This window comes from Macaca nemestrina, chromosome 2, assembly GCF_043159975.1.
Source record: "Macaca nemestrina isolate mMacNem1 chromosome 2, mMacNem.hap1, whole genome shotgun sequence".
Classification (NCBI taxonomy): Eukaryota; Metazoa; Chordata; class Mammalia; order Primates; family Cercopithecidae; genus Macaca; species Macaca nemestrina.
Genome location: NC_092126.1, coordinates 159,299,250 through 159,322,507, shown reverse-complemented (window position 1 = coordinate 159,322,507; position 23,258 = coordinate 159,299,250). Strand labels below are relative to the sequence as shown.

At 43.8% G+C, this 23,258-nt stretch overlaps 1 protein-coding gene across 26 annotated transcripts in view; it reads left to right on the top strand.

Annotated features, from left to right (window-relative positions):
- Window positions 1–23,258, top strand: part of LOC105470260 (kalirin RhoGEF kinase) — a 700,354-nt gene that overhangs the window by 456,720 nt on the left and 220,376 nt on the right. For all 26 annotated transcript variants that reach the window (XM_071089172.1, XM_071089152.1, XM_071089145.1 and 23 more), the window contains exons 29-33: window positions 3,911–4,022; window positions 6,457–6,647; window positions 7,086–7,187; window positions 8,507–8,649; window positions 12,123–12,225. In XM_071089172.1, coding sequence (XP_070945273.1) covers window positions 3,911–4,022; window positions 6,457–6,647; window positions 7,086–7,187; window positions 8,507–8,649; window positions 12,123–12,225 — 651 coding nt within the window. The remainder of the gene's footprint in view (window positions 1–3,910; window positions 4,023–6,456; window positions 6,648–7,085; window positions 7,188–8,506; window positions 8,650–12,122; window positions 12,226–23,258) is intronic.

Below are 23,258 nucleotides of genomic sequence, written 5' to 3'. Positions count from 1 at the left end.
GTCCTCTGAGTCAGAGTGGGGCCGTGCCACATCATTTCCCTTCAGCCTCCTCCCTGCAATTCTTCTCCTTTCTCATCTCCAAGAAGAGGCTACGGGCGTTTGCTTCCAGGATTCCAGCCATCCAACCCTGCAGAAATGGCTTAAAGTGTTACAACTGGACATCACACCCTCGGCCTTTACTGAGGACTAGCGTGAGAAAAGAGTGTGCAGGCACCCCAGCTGTCCTGGCAGAACTGCTTTCCCTTCTTTGTTTTTTGAAATTTCTTATATAAAGGCTCACGAGAAATTCTTGTGAGACCTCAGGACAGGGGCATAGGGAATCCTCTCTCCTGAAAAATGGATATACTTTCTGTCTTTAAATGACAGGTGCTCAGGCCCTTCTTTACCTGTGGCTATTAGAAAGTTAGCATTGAATTCTGTGGTTGCTTACAGTAGAATCTCCTTAGCCCAGATTTTGTGTATAATTATCTTCTTCTTTCCTATCCCACTTAATGCTTGGCCTTTTAAAATTATTTTTCATGGCCAGGCTTGGTGGCTCATGCCTGTAATCCCAGCACTTTTGGAGGCCAAGGCAGGTGGATTGCTTGAGGTCAAGAGTTCAAGACCAGCCTGGCCAACATGGCAAAACCCCGTCTCTACAAAAAATTAGCTGGGCATGGTGGCATGTGCCTGTAATCCCAGCTACTCAGGAGGCTGAGGCATGAAAATTGCTTGAGCCTCGGAGGCAGAGGCTGCAGTGAGCCAATATCATGCCACTGCACTACAGCCTGGGCAACAGGGTGAGACTCCGTCTCAAAAAAAAAAAAAATGAATAAAATAAAAAATGAAATTATTTTTCTTCTGCTAATAGACTTTTTAAAATTGATTTTTATGGTTTTTAATGTACGTATCCCACCCAAAGGTTTTTCAGGAATTGGTGGGGTTGTGAATTTAAAAAGAAAAAAAAAAAAGGAAAGAAAGACAAACCAGTGCTGACTCAACTATCCACACTCCCAGTGTCTTAAATCAACTAAGATGCAGTTCTAAAAGAAATATAGTTTTTTACCTCTCCCTTTAATCCTGTAAGGTATAAGCCTCCTAGGATGAATTATGTGGCACAGACAAGGGAGGGAAGTTGAGGATAGAATAGGCTTGTGTTTTGCTGTAGGCAGTTGAAGGAGTGGGCTCTGGAACTTTGTTCTGGAATTGAGTGTTTTAGGAAGAGGTGCCTATAGAGGTAGCTAAGAAGTGGAAAAATAAAGTGGCAGGAATTTGATTGTGAGGAAGTAAATTTTTTTTTTTTTGGAAAACAGGCTGGGCACAGTGACTCACGCCTATAATCCCAGCACTTTGGGTGTCCAAGGTGGGTGGATCACTTGAGGTCAAGAGTTCAAGACCAGCCTGACCAATATGGTGAAACCTCATCTCTACTAAAAATATAAAAATTATCCAGGCACGGTGGCATGCACCTGTAGTCCCAGCTACTCAGGAGGCTGAAGCAGGATAATTGCTTGAACCTGGGAGGCAGAGGTTGCAGTGAGCTGAGATCGAGCCACTGCACTCCAGCGTGGGTAATAGAGCGAGACTCTGTCTCAAAAAGAAAAGAAGATAGTTTTAGTCTTTTTAAAATGTGCTGTTGGCAGAGTGCCTGCTGAGTAAGAGAAAAATAGTTTGCTGAGCTTTTACTATAAATAAATAATATGGGATTTATTTTCATAAAGTCAGTTTTATTTCAAATAAATGTATATTTAATTATCGGTATCCTCTGGGTTCATCACTTTAGATATGGCGTGAAAGTAGAAACTTTATATCAGAGTGCTCAGTATTCTTTATGTAAATCTGCTGTGGCTTTACAAAAGGATCCTAAATTAAATGTGGAGCCTTCTCCTTATCACAAAGTATAGCAAGGATCAGAGAAAATTTATTGGCCCAGCTGGTAGATTGGTAGACTTGCTCAATTGTTTTGGGCAGGGGGGATTAAACTAATTCGTGTTTTCTGTCACAAACTGAAGCATATTTCTTGTTTTTTCTCTTATGTTTTACCTCAGGATTTTCTTTTATGATGTATGAAAATAAGATTGGGAAGGTTAAAATAAGGAAAGGGGTGAGAGAATCTGAGAACTTTAGGTTGGCAGAAGTCAATATCACTTTCTGAACAAGGATGACATTATACTAACTGGAGCCAAGGACAGAGCTGAGCACTGATCACTTCTCCCTCCCAAACATGTGCTCTAGGGGGCGCACTTCTTCTTTGGACTCTCAGAGCTCCCTTATTCCCATGGGAGTGTATCCAAGCTAACACTAAGGATTGGATTTTTAGATCAGACTCTCACTAATTAGATATCTTGCCAAGTATAAAGCTTGACTACTAATTTCAAGGATACAAGTAATTCCAAGACAGAGGTGACATGGGAAAGGGCCAGGACCACCAGTGCAACTCCAAGCCTTTTCTTGCAGCATCAGGACGTGCTGAGGCCAGATTGATCTACAAGGTCTGTAAATTATGTATGTCACATTGTATCACCTGCCCTGAAGAGAGTCATTTGGTCATGAAAGACATTCCCCTTTTACTCAGATAGCTGCGTAGCTTATGTGACACCTTCCAGAGAGCCATGCCTCTAAAGCCACAGATTCTAGCATTATTTACCATAAGAAGCCCTAGACAGACCAGATTTATCCTATTAAAAGCATTTCCTAGATAAGTCCTCTTTTGCTAGCAAGTACCATTAGGTTATTTGTTAAGAGGTCTGTCATTAACGTGTTTACAAGATTTGATCTGGTGAACTTCTTTCTTTCTGGGAAAAGCACCTCCACTCAACACGCATCCCCCGCCCCCTGGAGGAGAGAGTATGGATTGCAGATCTGTTGCTTAACCATTCCCTTCCCAGTATCAAAGTGAGCAAGATACAGTGACCCTGATAGGAAAAATGAAAAGCCAACATTCTTCTGGTCTGGGCAAAAATCATTCCAAGTAGTCTTATGATTCTTAAGATAGTTGGAAATGATCTTTTCTCCACCAACCAAATACTGTATATATTTTATGGGGATGGTGATGACTGAGTCTCCAGTGAGGAAATACAAAAGAAAGGACATACTCCCCAGCTCCCCAGGAGGTAAAAGAAAGAAGGTATTGCCCTTGGAAGCCTCAATGGGGGACAGAATATAGGAGAGACAGGGTTGATGTGGTGGATAAAGTGCCAGACTTGGATTCGGGGGACCTGGATTCAGGCCTCTGCGTAGCCTCCACTGAGTTCTATAACCTGAGGAAAATCACTTTATCTCTCTTAATCGCGCTTACCTCATCTGACAGTGAAATAGCCTAGAAGCCCATCTATTGGCCCCAGATTAGGAACTCCTGATCCATATGATCTAAAAATATTTTATTACTCTGGGGTGTCATAAGCCTATTAAGTCTGCAACCTCAGGTTGTTCCCAGTGGGATGGAAGTCAGCATTCAGGCTGTAGAGGCTTGTAAATAAAAGTGGTGTCAGCAGTAAGCATGCAGGGATATATGGGTGCTGCGTAGCACACTCTTTATCTTCCCTTTATCCTTCTCATTCTCCTCTTTGTTCTCTTTATTGGATTATACAGTACTGCACCTCTGTTCTTGTGCTTTACCGGGGTAGTCCCTTCCCTAAGAGGGCAGTCCAGTGACAGAGAATGCCTCAGTTGCTGACTTACAGATCAAGCCATTTGGGAGTTGGGTTGGATTGAGTTAGTTTGGGCTAGATTGGGCTGAGAATGCTCAGTGTGAGAGAAAAATTGTGGTTGAATTCTTGGAGATAACCCCTTACCCCACTTCACTTTCTTTATAGCTCAGAGGGAACCATTACAGAGAGCGAAGCTGGTCTGTAATTTCCTTGGTGGGTTAGGTGGTGGGAGGAAGCTGGGGGAGATGGCCCTAATTGTGTCTGGACTTTTTTCCCCCCAGGAACTTTTGACTTGCTGTGAAGAAGGGAAAGGGGAGCTCAAGGATGGCCTGGAAGTGATGCTCAGTGTCCCAAAGAAAGCCAATGATGCCATGCATGTCAGCATGCTGGAAGGTAGCTGTCCTCCCCGCACTGGGGAAGCCTCCTCTCTTCCTTAAGACGGGGGAACTTGCATCATGAGAGGGAAGTGGCATAAAGTTAGACAAAAAAGCTAAGGCTGGAAGAGAGAAGAAACGACAAATAGTTACATAGGCCCTTGTCGTGTGAGAGGGGCTCCACAAGGACCAACCTGGCTAGCACCCTGCTTCCAGGAAGGACCAGGCCTAAGCCACTGGAGGTTATGTGGACATGTTGCTGTCCATGAGAGAGTCCAGGACAGGCCATTACCCTCACTGTTGGTGTGCTAGAGCTCCCAACCCGCAGCAGGCTTGTTTGTGTAGCATCTGCATTGCATCGCCTTGGTCATCACAATGAACAGAAATCCTGATCACATAAACACACACAGACACACACACACAAAACATACCATCTTCAGCCTTATGCTCATTTTTTTATTATGGTAAAATGTACATAATATGTATAGCATAAATTTACCATTTTAACAATTTTTGAATATACCATTCAGTGGCATTAAATACATTCACATTCTTGTGCAACCAGCATTTTGTCCTCATAGGTTAGTAAGTCCAGCCAAACAACTCTGATAAGACTTCAGTCAGCTGAAACTATCTTCTTGGGACCAGAAACCTGTAGAGTAAGATTCCAGTAAAGTCATCTTAACACTGCAGAGTGAGTGGGCAGAGCAGCCGTACTGGGGCGGAATTTGTTAGATGAGTTACGATTTGACATTTTTTGGGGAGGCCAAGGTGGATGGATCACGAGGTCAGGAGTTCGAGACCGGCCTGGCCAACATGGCAAAACCCGGTCTCTACTAAAAATACAAAAATTAGCCAGTTGTGGTGGTGCATGCCTGTAATCCCAGCTACTCAGGAGGCTGAGGTATGAGAATTGCCTGAGCCCGGAAGACAGAGGTTACCGTGAGCCGAGATCACATCGCTGTACTCCAGCCTGAGCGATAGAGTGAGACTCCATCTCAAAAAAAAAAAAAAAAAAAAAAAAAATTAACATTTTTAATGGGTTCTAAAGGAAATGTATATAGTCTGTTGCAAATATGTAAACACATGGCTGTTTCATCTCTTCTGGACTCCATCCTACTCCACCAATACCACCACCACCACCACCACCACCTTAGGAGACTTGATATGGTCTCCATATTTCCTGGATAATCCTTAGCACCTTAAGCCTCAATTATTAGAGCAAAGGAGCCCTGGCTATTTTCCTTAGGCTGAGCAGGAACAATCTAAATGTACTCCTGTTGACACAGTTTCTCCACTCCTTTCCTCTCTGTTCATACCTTCACCTCTACCCCACCGTGAAGTACCTGCAAGTACCCAGCTCCTCCAGTCTGTCCCTGACCTATGCTCTGGATCCAGCTACTCCATGCACGGTCTGTTTACCAGCAGCAGCAACAGCACCTGGGAGCTTGTCAGAAGTGCACATTCATGGACTCACCCCACACCTACTGAATCAGAATATCTGGGGAGGTTGGAGGGTGGGCAGTAATCTTTGTTTTCACAAGCTCTCCAGGTGATTCTTATGCACATTAAAGTTTGAGAGCCTCTCTTAAAAACTTAAAGTGGTATAAATATAAACTGTATAAAGTGGTATAAATATAAACTGTTGAAGTCTTGTGCAAAGCAATCAAAAGGGGGAATTCTAGAAATGGAATATAGGAATTAAGGTAGACCAGGCACGGTAGCTCATGCCTGTAATACTAGCACTTTGGGAGGCCAATGTGAGAGGATCACTTGAGCTCGAGACTAGCCTGGGCAACAACGGCTGGTCTGTAGAGACCTTGTCTCTACAGAAAATACAAAAATTACCTGGGCATGGTGTTATGTACCTATAGACCCAGCTACTTGGGAAGCTAAGGTGGGAGGATCACTTGAACCTGGAAGTTCAAGGCCACAGTGAGCCATGATCATGCCACTGTGCTAAAAAAAAAAAAAGAAAAAGAAAAAGAAGAAGAAGAAGAAGAATGAAGAGAATTAAGGTAATATGACAAATAAAGATGAACTGAAGACACTCAGTCAGGAAGTGTTTGTCCTCAGCCCTACTCATAGCTGCAAGTCAGGAACAGTAGAAAGTTGTGGAGGACAAAGGAGCTATGGGATTTGCCCTTGCAGGAGGCCAACCGTGGGTATGTGAAGATGTGAGGTTGCACAGGACCTTTGCAGGAGATTCCACTAATATTGGTTATGTATATAAAAGACGTGGTGCAGGAAGGGGTCAGGAGAGATCTAATTGCAATGCTCAGAGATGTCTATGGAAGTGTTCAGCAGTCTCTGGAGTTAGCAAAGAGAGAAAAACCCTTTAGGAACTGAGGACTAACAATAAGAGAGGCCTTTCTCCAAGACGGGAGTGGAACATGGTCCCCCTGACTGTGGCAGTAGAGAAACTCCACAGGGTGAAAATGGATGTTTTTCAGGGTTCGACGAGAACCTGGATGTGCAGGGGGAGTTGATTCTCCAGGATGCCTTTCAAGTGTGGGACCCGAAGTCGCTGATCCGGAAGGGGCGGGAGCGGCACTTGTTCCTCTTTGAGATCTCCTTGGTTTTTAGCAAGGAAATCAAAGACTCTTCAGGACACACGAAATATGTTTACAAGAACAAGCTACTGGTAGGTGGGGCAGGTGGGATAAGACAAGACTCCTTGCTTTCATAGAACCCATGGGCAGGAAGGGATCTGGACACACTCATCTCATCTCCTCCCTGGCCTCCACACCAAAACCATCCTGGACAAATGAAAATGTCTCCTATTTGGAAAGCACCCCACTCACCTCCCACGTCTGCATTTTAGAGTTCACAGTTCTTCTTTCTGTTTGCTTTTAGCACCTCCCTCTTCACCTTCCCTCCCTGGTACCTGCTAATCAGGCACGTGCCTGTAGGTCCTTCCATCCTGGGTAGATGAACAGAATATCCAATCTGTTAAAGTTTGATTGACAGAAGCCCCTCCCTCGGTCCTCTCCTCTTTGTTGCCTTTCCCTTCCCACCCCAGCCCTAAGTTTCCCCACTGCCCTCCCCTTCCCCGCCTCTCACAGGCATTTCCTGTCTACAGACCTCAGAGCTGGGTGTGACCGAGCACGTGGAGGGCGATCCCTGCAAATTCGCCTTGTGGTCTGGGCGCACCCCATCCTCAGACAATAAAACAGTGCTGAAAGTAAGTACTGCTCTCTGCTAGGCACAAGATTAGGGTTGGGGGTAATAGAAGTAGGGGTGGGCAAGTGATGCCTAAAAGCTAAGGCGCAGAGACTCTACTGAGCCATGGGCCTCTCTTGGAAATGGTAGCATCACATGAGTATTGAGAAGCAAATTCTATCCTGAAGGTAGACCCAGAATCTCAAAGATGCATGGTCTCTTCAAGTGCATGCACATGTGTGACCAACAGGGAAGAGGGCAGGGAGTGGCCTGCGGGGCCAGCTCAGCAGGGCCCACTTAAACTGTGCTCTGTCCGTATGTCCTCCTTCAAGTGGCAAGAACAATTGGCCCTTTGACAAAAGGCACCTTGATTTGCTCTACATTCATTTGACATTTTTTCCTAAATAGCTTCTGTGTAAAAGGTATAGTGCCTAGTGTGGTGGGGGATAACCATGTACAAGATATGGACCTTATTCCCTGGGAACCTATGTTCTTCAGCCCCTAGTAAATCACATTAGTATGGGGACCATGCTGATGGGGAGAAGTGTCAAGAGGGGGCCTTTCATTAGAGGATGGCCTTGAGGAGTCATTGCAGCTCTCTGGGGCACAGCAGTGATGTTAGCCTGGCTGAGCAGCGATCATGCAGCTGATGGAGCTCCTAGCAGTCATTTGCTTGTCAGGAAAGTGCCCATCACCAAGGAAAAGATGGTCCAACCCCGACAAAAGCTTCACACTTGTTCACTCTGAACTGCCAGCATAGCTGCTACCTGTTGTGAGGCAGAATTACCAGCAAAAAAATTTTACCAAGACAAATGGAATCATCATAAAATGATAGCAGTGCCTTAGTTAACAGAGTTAGCTTGCCACAAGCCCAGGACTGACTGCTAGTCAGTTCAAGTCTGTGGAGCCATGCTAGGTGAGCATCCTGACATATATCCATACTGATTGGGAAGTAGATGCTGCCCCTCCCAGTGCCCACTAGACCTCCCCTGGATCTAGCAACCCAGGTGTTAATCCCTGTCCCAGGGGGAACTTCCAGATTCTGTTCCAGCTCCAGGGCAGATATCAGGATTGGTCAGTGCCTTATGGGTTATGAAATACTTTGACAATTACTCTCATACAAGTAATTCTGCATTGAGTCTTGAGGTCAGAGCACTGTTCTGGGAGTTGGAGAAGCCTGTTTCTGGTATTAAAGAGTCATAAGTATGAAATGATAAATAAACTCCCCAGACATTTGGAATCCTTGAAAATAACAGATGAAGACTGCAGGAGGGTTGAGAGCTGTTTTTGGCGAGGTGATGGGAGTTGGGGTTCTCAGTCTCTCTCCCTGTGGCACTCTAGGCCTCCAACATCGAAACCAAGCAGGAGTGGATCAAGAACATTCGAGAAGTGATTCAAGAAAGGATCATTCACCTGAAAGGAGCTTTAAAGGAGCCACTTCAGCTCCCCAAAACACCAGCCAAACAGAGGAACAATAGTAAGAGGTAACAAGCGCCTCTCCCTCCAGCACTGCCTGCCTCACAGGCTTCCGGGCACGGGAATGGGATGAATCTTTGCTTCTGAAGGGGGATGTGCCCTGCAGGTGGCACTTTCCAGGAAGGCCTGTGAGTTCCACCTAGGATGAGTCATCTCATCTTTAAGCATCTCATGAGTGTCAAATTCAGCAGGGCTTCACTGAGCACCTCTTATTTGATAAACACTCTGCTAGGTGCTACAAGATTAAAGGAAGTGTAAGATGAGTCGATTCCCTTAAGAGCCATCTAATAGCCATGTCTCACACATGAAATAGACCAGAAGAACCACCAATAGGGATCATAAATGCGATAAGAATTCAAAGAAAGGGGACTTTAGATGAGCCCTAGAGTGGAGGAACGCTGGACTGGTTGGATAGTGAAAGGGCTTTGTGTACTGTAACGTGTGGAGTGGTGGTTTCATTGCAGCTCTTATTGCAACACCCACAGAGACCTCGCCTTCATTCACCTATGATAAGCAATGTCATTGGGCAGAAGAGGACTTATTTCTTATATCTTTCTGGACCCTTCTGAATCCCAGTTTCCTCTAAACCCATGGATGACTTCTTAAGTATGTCTTTCCCAAGTCTCCATGTGACACCTACACTTCTAATGACTCTTTTGGGGGATACTTCCAAAGAAAGCATACAAAAACTTCACATACATTTTGAAGAAAAAAAACAGGGTTCTAACCGAGATGGTCATTGGTGGTAACAGGTTCTTCCCTCCTCCCCTGTACCTGAATGGAATAAAGCTGGAGGATTTAGTTGACCCTTAGGTACCAACCAGGACAAGCAGTGTAGGGAGCCATTTCAGGGCCTATGAAGCAGCAGCAACATTGGTTCTGAGCAAGGTGGTAGCCAAAAGAAGGATGTGACTAAGGTAGAGAAACCTCCGTGGGGCAGAAGCCCCAAGACCTGCATGACCAGGATAAAGTCACCTCCTCAGTGCTGCATGGAGGAATTGTAACCACTCTGGGGGAGGGATCATTTTGATGTCAGTTATCTATGTCCAGAGTCCAGGTAAGGAGGGGGTGGACTAAAGTCTAGCAGTGGAGACAGGCCATGCCTCAGGGAATCCATACTTTAATAAAGAAATTAGAAAGGAAACAAGTATAAAGAAATGGTGGTCTAGGATCATAGTGAGAGAGGATACTCAGGTGAGGCTGACTAGGGTTATTTACCCTGACATTGCCCCTTTTTCCTATAGTAGGAGAGTTTGGGCATTTCTAGAATATGGGAAATGCGTATCTTGGAAATGCCCCTAACTTTTCTCCGCTCCCACCTTTTCTCTTGTCCTGTGATGGGTGGGTGAGAAACCTTGGCATACTCTGCAGAGAATAACCAGGTAGTCTATAATTCCATTATCTTGGATTCCTGGATATGGGGACAGTTTATAGAGGAGTTCATTGGTTGGGGAATACTACCCACACTCCTAGGTGGGCTCCCCACATCCCCCAGAAGTTACTTCATCTGGAGTGGACCAGAAGGGCCCACCATGGGCCAGAATAGCAGGAAGCAGAAAGTACAGCCAGCTCTCAACTGTCTACACATGATGGGGAGCACTGGCCCAGTTAATCCAAAACAACAGATGATCTAAAAGTCCTTTATTTTTGGTTTTGAAATGCGTCACATAAATTCTTTTTACAGCAGATTTTCCTTCCTACGAATGTGTGGCTTATGTTATTAAAATAAATTGACATTTCCCAAGCCCACAAATGATGGTGAGAGAGCAGTTGACTTAGAAGTGTTCTGGGTGGGAGAAAATACTTTTTATGATGAATAGACATTGTGTGTATACATGTGCACATGCCTGGGTATTTGCATACACACACATCCACATACATCCACACGTATACCAGAGTGTAATTATTTAAACCCTTTGAGGTGAATTCATTATTTGTGGCACTTTGTTCATGTGGTAGGATTCTCAGGCTTTCAGTTTCCCTGTCCCCTGATGCCATTACTTCTCCACAAGCAGCATCAGGGTGTCCTTTATAAAAGCGCCCATTGGAAGAGCTGTCGTTTCCTGTGCTAATTCACCTAACCCCAACCCTAACCCCACATCTCCCCCAGCTTTTCCTGGCACAGACCTTGCAGCCTTCATCAGTTTCCAGACATCCAGTCCCTCTTGGCCATGCTGTGGGCTCGACACAGGATAGGGGCACAGTTCTACAGCTGGAGAGCTGAAAGAATGTGGGAGTGGGACAGCTGTATGGTCCGGGGCCCAGGAAGGGGTCTAAATGCCGGGGGTGCACTCAGGAGATGGTCTTAGCTGACACACAGCAGCACAGCTGGCTCCAAAGCTGCTGTGGAACCTGTGACTGTTCTCCAGTCTTTGAGAAAATGCCTTGGCTGTCTGTATTGATAAGAAATCATCATAAACACGCATGAGATCCTCAAAACCCAGCCAGATGAAGGCAATAAATTCCTTCTCCACACCCAGGAGTTGAAGGTCCAATAGCAGGAATTTCCCAAAGATAATAGCCCCTGGAGACAATATTCCACTCAACCTGTTTTCCTGAACAGAAGAAACTTAAGTTTAAAAGAAATCTTGGCTGGGTGCAGTGGCTCACACCTGTAATCTCAGCACTTTGGGAGGCCGCGGCGGGCGGATCACCTGAGGTCAGGAGTTTGAGACCATCCTGGCCAACATGGTGAAACCCCATCTCCACAAAAAAATACAAAAATTATCTGGGCGTGATGGCAGGAGCCTGGAATCCCAGCTACTTGGGAATCTGAGGCAGGAGAATTGCTTGACCCTGGGAGGCAAAGGTTGCAGTGAGCCAAGATCACACCACTGCACTCCAGCCTGGGCGACAGAATGAGATTCCATCTCAAAAAATAAAAATGAAAAAATAAAAGAAATCTTATCACTTCTGTTTTCTTTATAGGCCAACTGTAAATGAACCCTCATCCTAATTACAGCATGTACAAAAACTTGAATACCCTGAATTTGGGATTATTGAAATGACCTAATCACTTGAATAGAAGCCTAGGCTCTAAGTAGGATATATATCTTCCTACTGCCTGTTATAGACCCATTCCCAAATATATATATATATGTGTGTGTATATATATGTATATATGTGTGTATATATATGTATATATGTATAAATACATATATATATGTGTATATATATATTCACATATACATACACCCCCTCATGCTACATTCACTCTGCAGCATGGGCTGGAGGAGTTTTGGGAAAGGGGGTCATTTTGCGTTCAGTTATCAACATAGTGATTATGTATTTACTAAGTGCAAGAAGTGACATCACTGAAAATCGCATAGGGCCACTCTCTTTAGCAGGATAATTTTAGACAAATCCCTGCTAGAAAGTGCGAGGCGCTGCTCTGCCCACCCAACCGGAAATCCTTGTGTGCTCTAAACCCACAGTGGTTCCCCCCACCCCCACCCCTGTTTTTTTTCTCTTCTTCCTGCAGGGATGGAGTGGAGGATATTGACAGCCAGGGGGATGGGAGCAGCCAACCAGACACCATCTCCATTGCTTCTAGGACCTCTCAGAACACAGTGGACAGTGACAAGGTAGGACAGAGTCCTAACCTTCCTTCCCCTGAGACTTCTTGATGGCTCAACCACCCCTGAAGAGGTACCCCTAGAGAATTTCTCTTACTATGGATCCTACCTTCAGGAGCCAGTTGTCTCTTTGTGCCAAGAGGGAAAGAACAGGGCTGGAGGAGGCATGTCCCAGCATGAGATCTGGTCTGAGGGGATGGAAGACTGCGGTGGTTCAGGCTGACCTCTCATGTTGGGAGAGTTTAACAAAAGTGGACAGGCTGAGTAGTGAGGGAGTCTAGGTTTCTTCTCTTTCTGAGATGCCCCACCTGGGCTTCTTGGGCTGCCCTGCCTTCTGGGAGGACAGATCTCAGGAAGGCTGAATTGGGATAGTGTCCTGAGACCTTAGTGGCTGTGATTGGCTCAAATTTACAGTGATTTGAGAAGAGCTCATCTCAAAGTTAGACCGAGCTTAAGGGTTTGGGAAATGGCCACAGAGATGCTGCTTGGTAGCAGCCTCTTATCCAAAGGGACTCTAGTGGAAATGATGCTTTCCTCTGGCTAGATTATTGGGGCTCAGTTGCTGAGAGACAGGAGGACCAGGAAGTGCTATGTGAAGGATGTAGTTGTTGTGTGAGAAAGCCTGGCCACTTGCTTTCTAACATTTTGGAGCAAGTAAGCAAAAGTTAGTAGCTCTGATGGGAAAGCAAAAGAAAAGAAACTGTAGCAAAGGCTCTGTGTATTTGCCCCAGGTAGGTGAGGAATGCAACCGCCGGAATCTGTAGCAGGGGGAAGAAAGGGTCCATGTCTGAGCCTTCTCTCATTTGCTTACTCCAGAATTCAAAGAGTGTGAGATAATCTTTTGCTGCCTATTAGTGATCTTATTAATGAAGTTCTGGGTTTCCAAAGACTATTTGTCCCTAGTTTATTCAGACCTAGTATTTTGGCCTGCTCCTTCAGGCTCAGACAGCAGGCTGTGTCGTTGCTTCATCTTAGTTTTCTAAGTTACAGGTATTTCTTTTAAAGATGATCTGCATTCATTAGGATTTTTCCTATTTTTTCTTGCTGGGAGAAAAAAACCATTGAGACCTTAGTGTGGGGACTGTGCCCCGAACCTGCTGAAATTATGGTGCCAAATCACCCTAATCATGCTTTAGACTAGTGCTCAAGGTCATTCAAGGTAATTCTGACAACTGCCCTCAAGTTTTTAAGCCATTTTCTACTGACTATCAGAGTGGATGGAAAATTAGTTTTTTTTTTCCACTTGTAAAAACATACAATGAAAAACCATGTCTGTAATTTCCTGTCTCCTCTGACCTGTTGTCTAGAAATACAACCTAGTGTTCCTAGCGTATAAAAAGTGTTCGTCTTTAAACAGTCAGTGGGTGGTAAGTCAAGTGCAGTGTTTCCCATGTTCAGACATAGATTATTAGTGTCATGGTCCAGGGAATTCATGCCTTCCAGCTGCTAATCCATCTTCCCAGCAGCTCTGACTTTGACACAGACCCCTATGCTAGAGCCATTTGTTTTAGGAAGACCTCAGCTCCAGCTATGCCTTGTCTTTCTGGCAAGGTGTGTGGGGCTGGACTGGAAGACCTCTGACAGCAGCCATTTCACTATTAATGAGGGGTCCTTGTACTTAGACTTGACTCTACAAGTAAGCAAGCAAGCAAGCAGGCTCAGAGAAACTAAGTGACTCACCCAAGACAATGCTAGTAGTTGTGGGAAGGCAGGAACTAGAACACAGATCTCCTGATTTTTCCAGTTTTCCCCCACTCTGAAAGTCAAAGCGTTGAATTCAGATGCTAGGATGAACTCAGCTGGTCAGTTTTTCTGCGTATTTCACAGAAACAGCACTCACATATTCATGTAGAAGCACCCATCATGTGCCAAGCTCTGTGCTGGATGCTGTAGAGAGATGTGGACTCTTTGTTGAGTGTGAATCTCTACCTGTGTAATTTTTTGTTTCGTGTCTGTCTCAATAGCCAGGTCATTGAGCCCTGATGAAGGCAAGAGCTGTGTCTGTCTGTTTCATTGCCGTACTCCTGACACGCAGCACAGAGAGGCTCAGGAGATACTTGTGAGATAAATAAATAAATAGAGGGAACAAAATGACTGGTCTCAGGAAACTCCAAGAGGAAGAGGCAGCGAAAACCAGTGATCTGAAAGCAGACAGATATATGAACATTGCATTTTTAAATATGCTAAAGAAAGATCAAATCCCAATTACCTTCTCTGGCCTTAGGAGACATGAGCAGAAGGTAGGAGATTCTATGTTATGTCCGTATACAAAACCTAGAAAATTCCTTAGACATAGTCACACTTTCAAAATAAGGGGAAGATCATTCTAGGCCTATGCACTGTAATTTAAATGTTCTTACTCTTCTAACACAAAACGGTGATAACAGGGCAGCCATTTGTCCTCTGTGACTGCACTTTTCCTTCATCCGTTAAATCACTCATTGGTATGTTTGAACTTGTAGATGTTATCAGCAGTGTCAGATTTTCCCCTAACTATTCTAGACTGCCAGGGAACCCTGGTTTCTAAGTGGTCAGGTGAACAGTCTCTGAAAAAGAGGAAGTTAACAAAGTGGACTGATCAGGTAAACTGACTCATATTCAACAGAAGGGCAAACAAGGGCACTGTGGGAGGGGAGTGGGTGGAGATATCTCACCCAATTCAGACTCATCTAACATAGACTTCTAGAAAAACCGCCCCAGTCTTCCTCTTACAATCCAGAGGAATGACAGTAATAGTTTCCCTGTCTGGCTGAGTAGATGAGGAAAGCATAACCATTAAAGAGTCATGACACACCAGCTTGAGGTGTGGCGGCTCCAGGGTCTCCTCCAACCACTCCATGTGTGTTACGTACGCTGTGGTGTGGTGGAAGGAGTTCGATATACCTAGGTTCAAATCCCAACTCTGACACTCTGCGTCACATTGCATAGGTTACTGTACCTTCCTTTTTCTGTAAAGGAGAGATAATAATACGTATCTCACTAAGTCATTGGAAAGATTACGTAAAATATTTGCTTGATAACCATTAGACATTCAGTAAAGGTTAATTCCCACTCTTACTAGAGGGCAAAGGTTTAGATACTATGAATAAGATTGCACAATTATTTGGCAGACTATGAGGATCTTTGAAAATGCTTGGGCTGGTTCTGCCCTGAGGTTTTATTGTTTATTAACTGTCAGCAGGTTCTTTTCCGTATTAGACCTAAAGTGATGTAGCTTCAACTCACCTGTCTATAAAAATAACTTTACTCTCTTTTCCATCTGCTAGCCCTTCGAATCTAAGGTTTGGATATTTGCTGTTAGCATTGGCTCATGGATTATTTTATTATTTAATTAATTATAGTCTATTATCATCATGTATTAATTTTAGTGCTCAAATTGTACCACATTTTGCTAGTGGCAGCTCTTAAGGCTTTAAGTGTTGAAAGATGCTTGTCACATCTTTTCTCCAAATCATCTCTGTTTAGAAGTCCTCAGTTTCTGTGTCTGTTCCTTATATTTATATATTTTTCAGATGCTTCCACATCCAGGTTGCCTTCATCTGGATTTACTCCAGTGTGTAATTTCTGTATAAAATGAGTCCTATAAATATATCTAAATATAAATACATCTAAAAGGTACATAATACTGCAGAAGTATTCTAACTAATGTAAACATGGCTCCTTGTTCTAGGACTAGCTGCTATGTGCAGATCCTGCCTAAGACGGCATGCCATGTTTCGCATGTGTGTCCAGTGCTGGCTCATAAAATCTCCATGCCCTTTTTTATGGACTGTCCTTAGTCGGGCGGGTGACTTAGTAACCTGAGTGTAGGCTACTTTACATCTATTAGATTTTCTCTTATTTAGTTCTATCTCAGTGTTCTAGAATGTATTGAATACAAATTATATTGTCCAGTGTGTTAGCCGTATCTCTCTGCAGTATTGGATAAATGCATCTTCTGTAGCTTCATCCAAATTCTTGCTAACAATACAAGATTGGGAGCAGAAGACCAATGCCCAACACCACTTCTTATTTCTCACCTAGGGTCTGTAACTTGGAAACCTCCTTGTCTGACTCTTCTTTGACATCTCCAGGGAAGGAAACGCAACCACTTTTCTCTATAGCAGAGAAGCTGAACTGTTTTCTTAAGCTGTAAATCCTCTCTTGATGAGAAAACAGTCTAATATTCTTAATCCTACATTAAACACTGACAATACAATATGGGTGCCTCAGTAAATGGCATTAGTAACTTTTCTAGGGTTGCTTTTGTTCAGTACTTAAATGGGTCTGCATAGCTTCTACCTTGCACCTGTCTAATACAAAGGCAGTAGTTCCTTAAGGGGCAAACAGGTGTGCTTACTTTGTTCCATGGTGATCTGAGCCCCTCCATATTCTGTCCAGGAGTCAGTTCATGATTTTCTGAAAAGGTCATTCCACTGTGAATCATCTTTTGACTATATGTGCATTACTAAATGGTGGGGCTTTGCAGTCACACTTAGAAGAAATCTAGAATTATAGAATTCTAGCCAAGCAGGGCTGAGTAATGAGGTGACAGCCAAATACCTTCTTGTTTAACCTGATAGATATCTGCTGAATCCTTTCCAGCTAATGGTACAAAAGCAGCCATCTGCACTGTAATAGTTCCAGTGCATGTATTTGCCATTTAGCCCAGGCATGCTGGAAACATAAAATAAATACTTATTGAAGGGAACATTACAAACCTACCCTAGTAGAGATACTCTCCATCCAAAAATCACTATAAATTTCCAGACATGTCAGAGTTGGCTGGAGAGAGGGAGATTGAAGTGAAATTGACTTGCTGGTACTCTTCTCTGAAAAAATTATAAGGGAAGGAACACTGCTGAAACATTTCAGGCTGGTGTGTGGTTTGAAGAGGAACTTCAGTAACAAGCTAATGTGAGCTGAGGTGCAATGTGGGCTGATAATGGTGATATGCTAAAGAAGAACAGGGAAATACCTGGAGAACCCCTGAGATTTTTGGATATAACTCAATGGTTTTTAAACCCTAAATTATCACATCAATGTAGTGCGTCAGGACCAAGATTTTGTTTTACCAATTGGGAAGGAAGGCTTGGGTCGGAGATGGTAAGGGTCCAACTAAGGGGAAATTCAAAGGATTCCTGCAGTGTCACTGCTGCTTTAATAACAAGCCGTAGCATGATGCCAGTAAACAAGAGGCAGAGCAGCCTGGCTGCAGGAGCCTTCTAAGAACAGAACTCCTGTAGAGCCTTACCTGTTTCATCAGAACTGACAGTTTCATCACCTGCACACTGGGAGGCCACTAGATGCAAGGGCAGTAGCTAGAGAGAGGAACCACTCCCTGCACCATGAGATACCTAGTCCCTGTGTTGGTATATTCCCACCCACTTCATTCATGAACTGTGCAGAGGTCCTCCCTACTCTACAGCAGATGCTGTTCTCCATGCTAGGAGTACAGCAGTAAATGCGAAGAGGCCCTGCCATCTTCCAGCTTACATTCTGGCATGTAGAAACCCAGAAAGAGAAAGGATGTCCATTTCTAGTCTTCTGCTAATTGCATCAGCGATAAAAGACTGCTTGGTTTTTCTTCTGAGAAAAAGTGGGCTAATGCTGCAACTGAAAGCACTTGAATTAGATGTAAGAAATTATTTTCCCTGTAGGGATTAGTGCTTATGGAGGACAGATGACTGAGGGAAAAAATGAATGTCTTTACTTAAATGGGTTCACAAATAGGAAGACAGACAAACAAAAACAGAATAGGGATGGAGTTAGGACAACTCGGAGCTCAAAGGAGAACACCCTAGGTCCCATCCCCTAGAAGCAGTCTTTGACCGAGATTCCTATGCATGTGATTTGAGAAAGTGCTCCTAAGAGGGGAAAGAGGGAAGGGAAAGCAGGGTCCGGTGGGGAAGGAGCGAAGGCTGGTCCCTCCCAGAGCTCTGCAGTAGGAATTGCATGGAGTTTGCCCTGCATTGAGGCAAGGGGGCCAGCCGTTTGTGTCAGTTGTGAGCTGTGAGCAGCCAACAGGCACGAGAGCTGGGATATTGGTGCCCTGGCAGGAAAGGGGATCTGGGTGGGCTGCCCGTAGTGTCTGCTGCAGGGAGGAAATGTGATGTAAAAGAAAGGGGATGGGTTTTGAGATCAGGTACAATCCTCAACTGGGTGCCAGCTGCATGACCCGAGTGGTCCTTTAATCACTTCATACCTCCATCTCCTTATCTGTACGATGAAGGCAGTGATTTCTACTTCCTGGGATTTTGAAGGACTAGCTGAGATCCTATATGAAAGAGCACAGAAGACCTGGGATAGGTCACTGCCCAGGGGAGTGCGGGGCAACTCCTGTGCAAGAAAACAGGCAGCAACATGCCCCCTAGAGTTTCAAGGGGCCACAGACCACTGTGTTTTGCCGCTGAAGAGAAAACTAGACATCAGGAAATGTGGAGACTTGGCAGCATTAGGATCGATAAAAATCTTAGCAGTTCACATGGTAATATTTTTCACTTGACACATTCTTAAAAACCATCAAGATAGTCCACCCAAGACTGGGTCTCCAGCATGTTGCTGTGACAGCATGTTAGGTTTAGCTGTGGTCCCTGGACAGTGGCACCACACACTGGAGATCCAGCCCATTAAATGTGCTATCTTGAAGGCAGGAAAAATGGGATAGGTCTCTGGGAAAATTTCCTCAGCACTTCTGTTACTCTGCCCTTTGTCTCAGGGGGCTGGAGGGGCCCCTGAAATATTTCTTATTAGGGAGAGATTATACTGCCTCCCATTTAGTAACAAAACACTTCAAACCCTTAAATAAATACCTGAAAAGTGTATATAATTGCACTTCCTGTTACCAAGGCCTAGAGTAGATATATCTGAAGTCTAAACTTGGGCTTTATAATATAGCTGGTAATCTCGAGTCTCAGTCACATCCCACACCTGACAGCATATAGGATTAGAATTGCTGTATAAATCCCAGATGGAAACACTCTGATTTTCTTCAAGGACTTGACAGTCACTCCAAAGTAGGAAAAATACCATCTCCACTCTAAGCCCAAATTGTTATTATTTTTCTTTTTTAGCTTTCTTAATAATTCAAGTCCAGAGCTAAGTTTGAAAATAACTTTCTTCCTAGTATAGTTCCTTTGTTACTTTTATCTGTGGTAGGCAGGTGGCTGGAGGAGGAGGAGGAGCAGAGGGTAACAAAATGCAGAGGTTTCTGTGGTACTTGGGATGCCTGCAGCTCCCCGCCTCTGGCTGCCCTCTCACCTCCCAGAAACACAACTCCATCCTCTCCTCAGAGACATTTGACACAGTACAAATGTGTGGGCTTTTCAGAACAAATTGATAAAGTGTGAGGAATTGAAGTCACAGGTTTTCCTCTAAGTGAAAGTTCCTCAAATAAATGACTGGCTTCCAGCTGTTGCGTACCACCAAAGGGTATGAAATATACTTTGCTGAAAAATACAACCTAGCTTCACAGGGCAAAATTTTTCATATCAGCATTATTTTACTTAATATTTTGATTTATATTCCATAGCTTGAAAACCTCCCTCGAGAAACCCATCATTAAAATTGCCAATCATCTGCAAAAGCAAGTAAGTTTCATAAAATACGGCTGCCAGTGAGTAGTTTGCTGAACACACGCAGCTTGCAGGAAACCTCAGAAATGCCCTTGTGGTACTCAGAGCACTTGGACCCGCATAAAGATTTGTTTCACGTTTATACAAGTACTTGTTACAGAAATAGGGACGCTGGAAAAAGTGATTTGCCAGTAGATGAGATCTGTATGTGATAGCTGCAAGGGTAACCAGAGACTAGATCTGATTCAGTGTGAGTTTGGAATTTGAAACCATAGAATCTTAGGAAGGAAAGGAATCTTCGAGATCATCTAGCCCTCTTCCTTCATTCTGTTTTAAAAATAAATAAATAAAGTGACTTGCCCAGAGTCATGAAGCCACTTAACGGCAGACCTAAGATTCAACACCAAGTCAATCTCCTGCCTGGTAAGTTGGATTAAAAACAGTACTTTTGTAGTAACCTTGATAGTTCAGCTTGTTGATCCTTGCAACAGAAAGGAAACACTACTATTACCCCCACTCCCACCCCCTACGCCGAATGTCCTTGCATCACCTCCCACTTTGCCCCAGCAAATCCACAGCAACACAAAGTAAATTACAAAGTGGTTCTGTAGCCCAGTCCAGGGGCTTCAGGGTTGGCATGTGGCAAGTATTAATGCCTATCACAGACTCATTGATGCCAAATACTTGTGACTCACATCATAGCCTTGGTGGGAGTGTGATTCTGCCCTAGACAGAATCTTCCAGCCTCTCAAGCAAATTCTGGTTGGGCTCTGAGAGCTTGGCAGTGAGCAGTGGGATGTGGCAAGGCTGATCCCTGCTTCAGAGCTGCCTGGGAGGACTGAGCTGCCAGAACCAGTTCAGCCCCACCACAGCCCAACTCAAATTGAAATCTATTTCATTATTAAAATTTTGGTGGAAGGAGAAATAAAATCTGAGAGCAAGACAAGATGTTAAAGTGGATTAGCTGGAGACAGTCCAAGGCAAACAAGACTCAAGTGAGTACGCTTGCAGTTCTGCCAGGAGAAGGGGTACAAGAAGGGAGATGGCATGGATGGAGGGAGGGGAGGGGAGAGCAAAGCTTGGAGGCTGAAGGTAGAGAAGTGGTGGCTTTCAGGGCAAGGATTTTACTGGAGTGTTCTGCATAGACCTTTTGATATATCACTTACCCTTTTTTCCTTCTGTATCAATTAAAGAGAAAAAGTTATTTTCATATAGAACAAAAATGACTGAGTCCACATTATCAAAACTAATTGTAGGGGAAACAGGGAATGTGAAATTTTGTTCTTCAAAAGTTGAGCTCCAGGATAACTAGAAGTGACATTGGGAGTGTGATACCTGGAGGCAAGCTCTTCTGGTAGACATGAAAATAAACTTAAAAATTTAAGCAGAAGGAGTTGGGCATGGTGGTTTGCACCTGTAATCCTACTACATTGAGAGGCCAAGGCGGGTGGATCAGCTGAGTCTAGGAGTTCAAGACCAGCCTGGGCAACATGGTGAAACCCTGTCTCTACAAAATATATATACAAAAATTAGCCAGACGTGGTGGCACATGACTTGGTCTCAGCTACTAGGGAGGCTGAGGTGGGAGGATTGCTTGAGCCCAAGAGATCGAGACTTCAGTGAGTTGTGATTGCACCACTGTACTCCAGCCTGGAGTGAGACCCTGTCTCAAAAAACAAAACAAACAAACAAAACAAAACAAAACAACAAAAAAGTCTTTAAGCAAAAATTTGCTAGACAGGAACCTCTGGAGCCGAGGCAATCTAGAGTAGGTGGGGCAGGCTGGAGGTGGCTGTGAAGTTATGGCTCTGCTTTGGCTGGAGCTCTCTTTACCTTATGTGCAGTGATACCTTATGTGCGGTGCCCAGTTAAGGGCAGCTTGCCTCAGGCTTGAGAGCTCTTCTTTTAGGGAGAAAACTGCTCAAAGAAGATGCAGAACTGTATAGATCAGACCAGGACAGATGTCCACTCCTATTTTCAACCAGACACTTGACCCACTACTAATCAGCCTTCTCCTTCTTCTCCCTCCGTGTCCCATGCAGATATGGCGCTGGTTGTGTTGAGCACTCATGTTGTCATATCAGGCTGGCAGTTTGTTTTCAGTCTCTCCCGTTTGTAGGAACTTAAATTTGAGTCTCACATGTTCAGAATGTTCAGGTAGTCTTATTTTTTTTTCTTTAAGAACTCTAGTTAGTTCTTTTTCAAATTGCTAATTGCAGAGAGAGGTACACATTAACTAGAATTTCAGGAGAGATGCTTTCTGCATGACCCCTGCTGATCCTGGCTAAGGAATGCTTTGTGAATGCTCCTAGATACATTGCTCTCTGCCCTGTAGCAACTGCAAGGACTTAAACACCTCTCTGAATGTTATGATATGCTGGAGGAAAACCCAGGCTCTATTTTTTACTACGTCTGTACCCTGTCTCCTGCTAGCTAGTGTCCTTTCTGCAAGAATAGGATTTTTAAAGTTTCACTTACTGTTTGCTTATTTACACATGGAAAACAGATTGGCTTAGTGAGCCATAGAAGATATTAAAAATTCATTATCTTTTCTTTTGCTTGGGATTTTCATGTAGGCTGTCTTTTTTATCTCATTTACTAATTAATTCATCAGTCATTTTTTGAGCTTCTACCATGTGCCAGGCACTATTGTAGACACAGAGGATATGGCAATGAAGAAAACACAAACAGCACCCTGGTTTCCTGCTTAGACCTTTCTTTACTGTGCTGTTAGCCTGAATATGCCCCATTTTGAGACATTTCAGATTATTGTTTGAAAAAAAGAAAAATTCTTCTTAAAAAAGCATTTGAAGGTATATGGAGTGGATGTAGTTTGTTAAAGAGAGGTACTTCAAATCATGGAACCTGAAATCTGTAACTTATTTCACCTCCCCACCCCATTTCCTGCCACCCCCAAAATGAGAACGGTCACAGTTCTTAGGCCTTTTTCCACACAGTCTCTTAAAGGGGAATGCTTATTGCATTAACTTAAAAAGTCTTTAAAAATCTTAAAAGAGAAAGACTTCTATAATATGTTATCTGACATTTAAATTTAAGACAATACTGCCAACAGGGGCATATGAAGTCCAAACCATGAAATTTGCTGTTATTTGGAGGGCAGACTACTAGGAACCACTGATACATGCCCAAAGAGAAAGCTCTGTTAACACAGAAGAATGAAACTAGGCAGAGTAAAAAATTATTTCAAGTATATTGGTACACTGAATTTATTCTTTTATTCAACAAAATTTCATTGTGTCCATTGATGACCAGAAACCATGGAAATTCAGAATATATCAAAACAACTTCTGTTTTTGCCCAGTCTTCTGAGTTCACAGCCCAGTTGATAATATGTGATAGTGTGTGATGATAGGGTGGCTATATACATGTTATGTGTATTTATGAAGTGAGACCGTTGTACTGAGCACTTCCTTTAAGCCAGTTGTTGTGCTAGGCATCAGAGAAGTTACAAAGACAAATGTGCCAGAT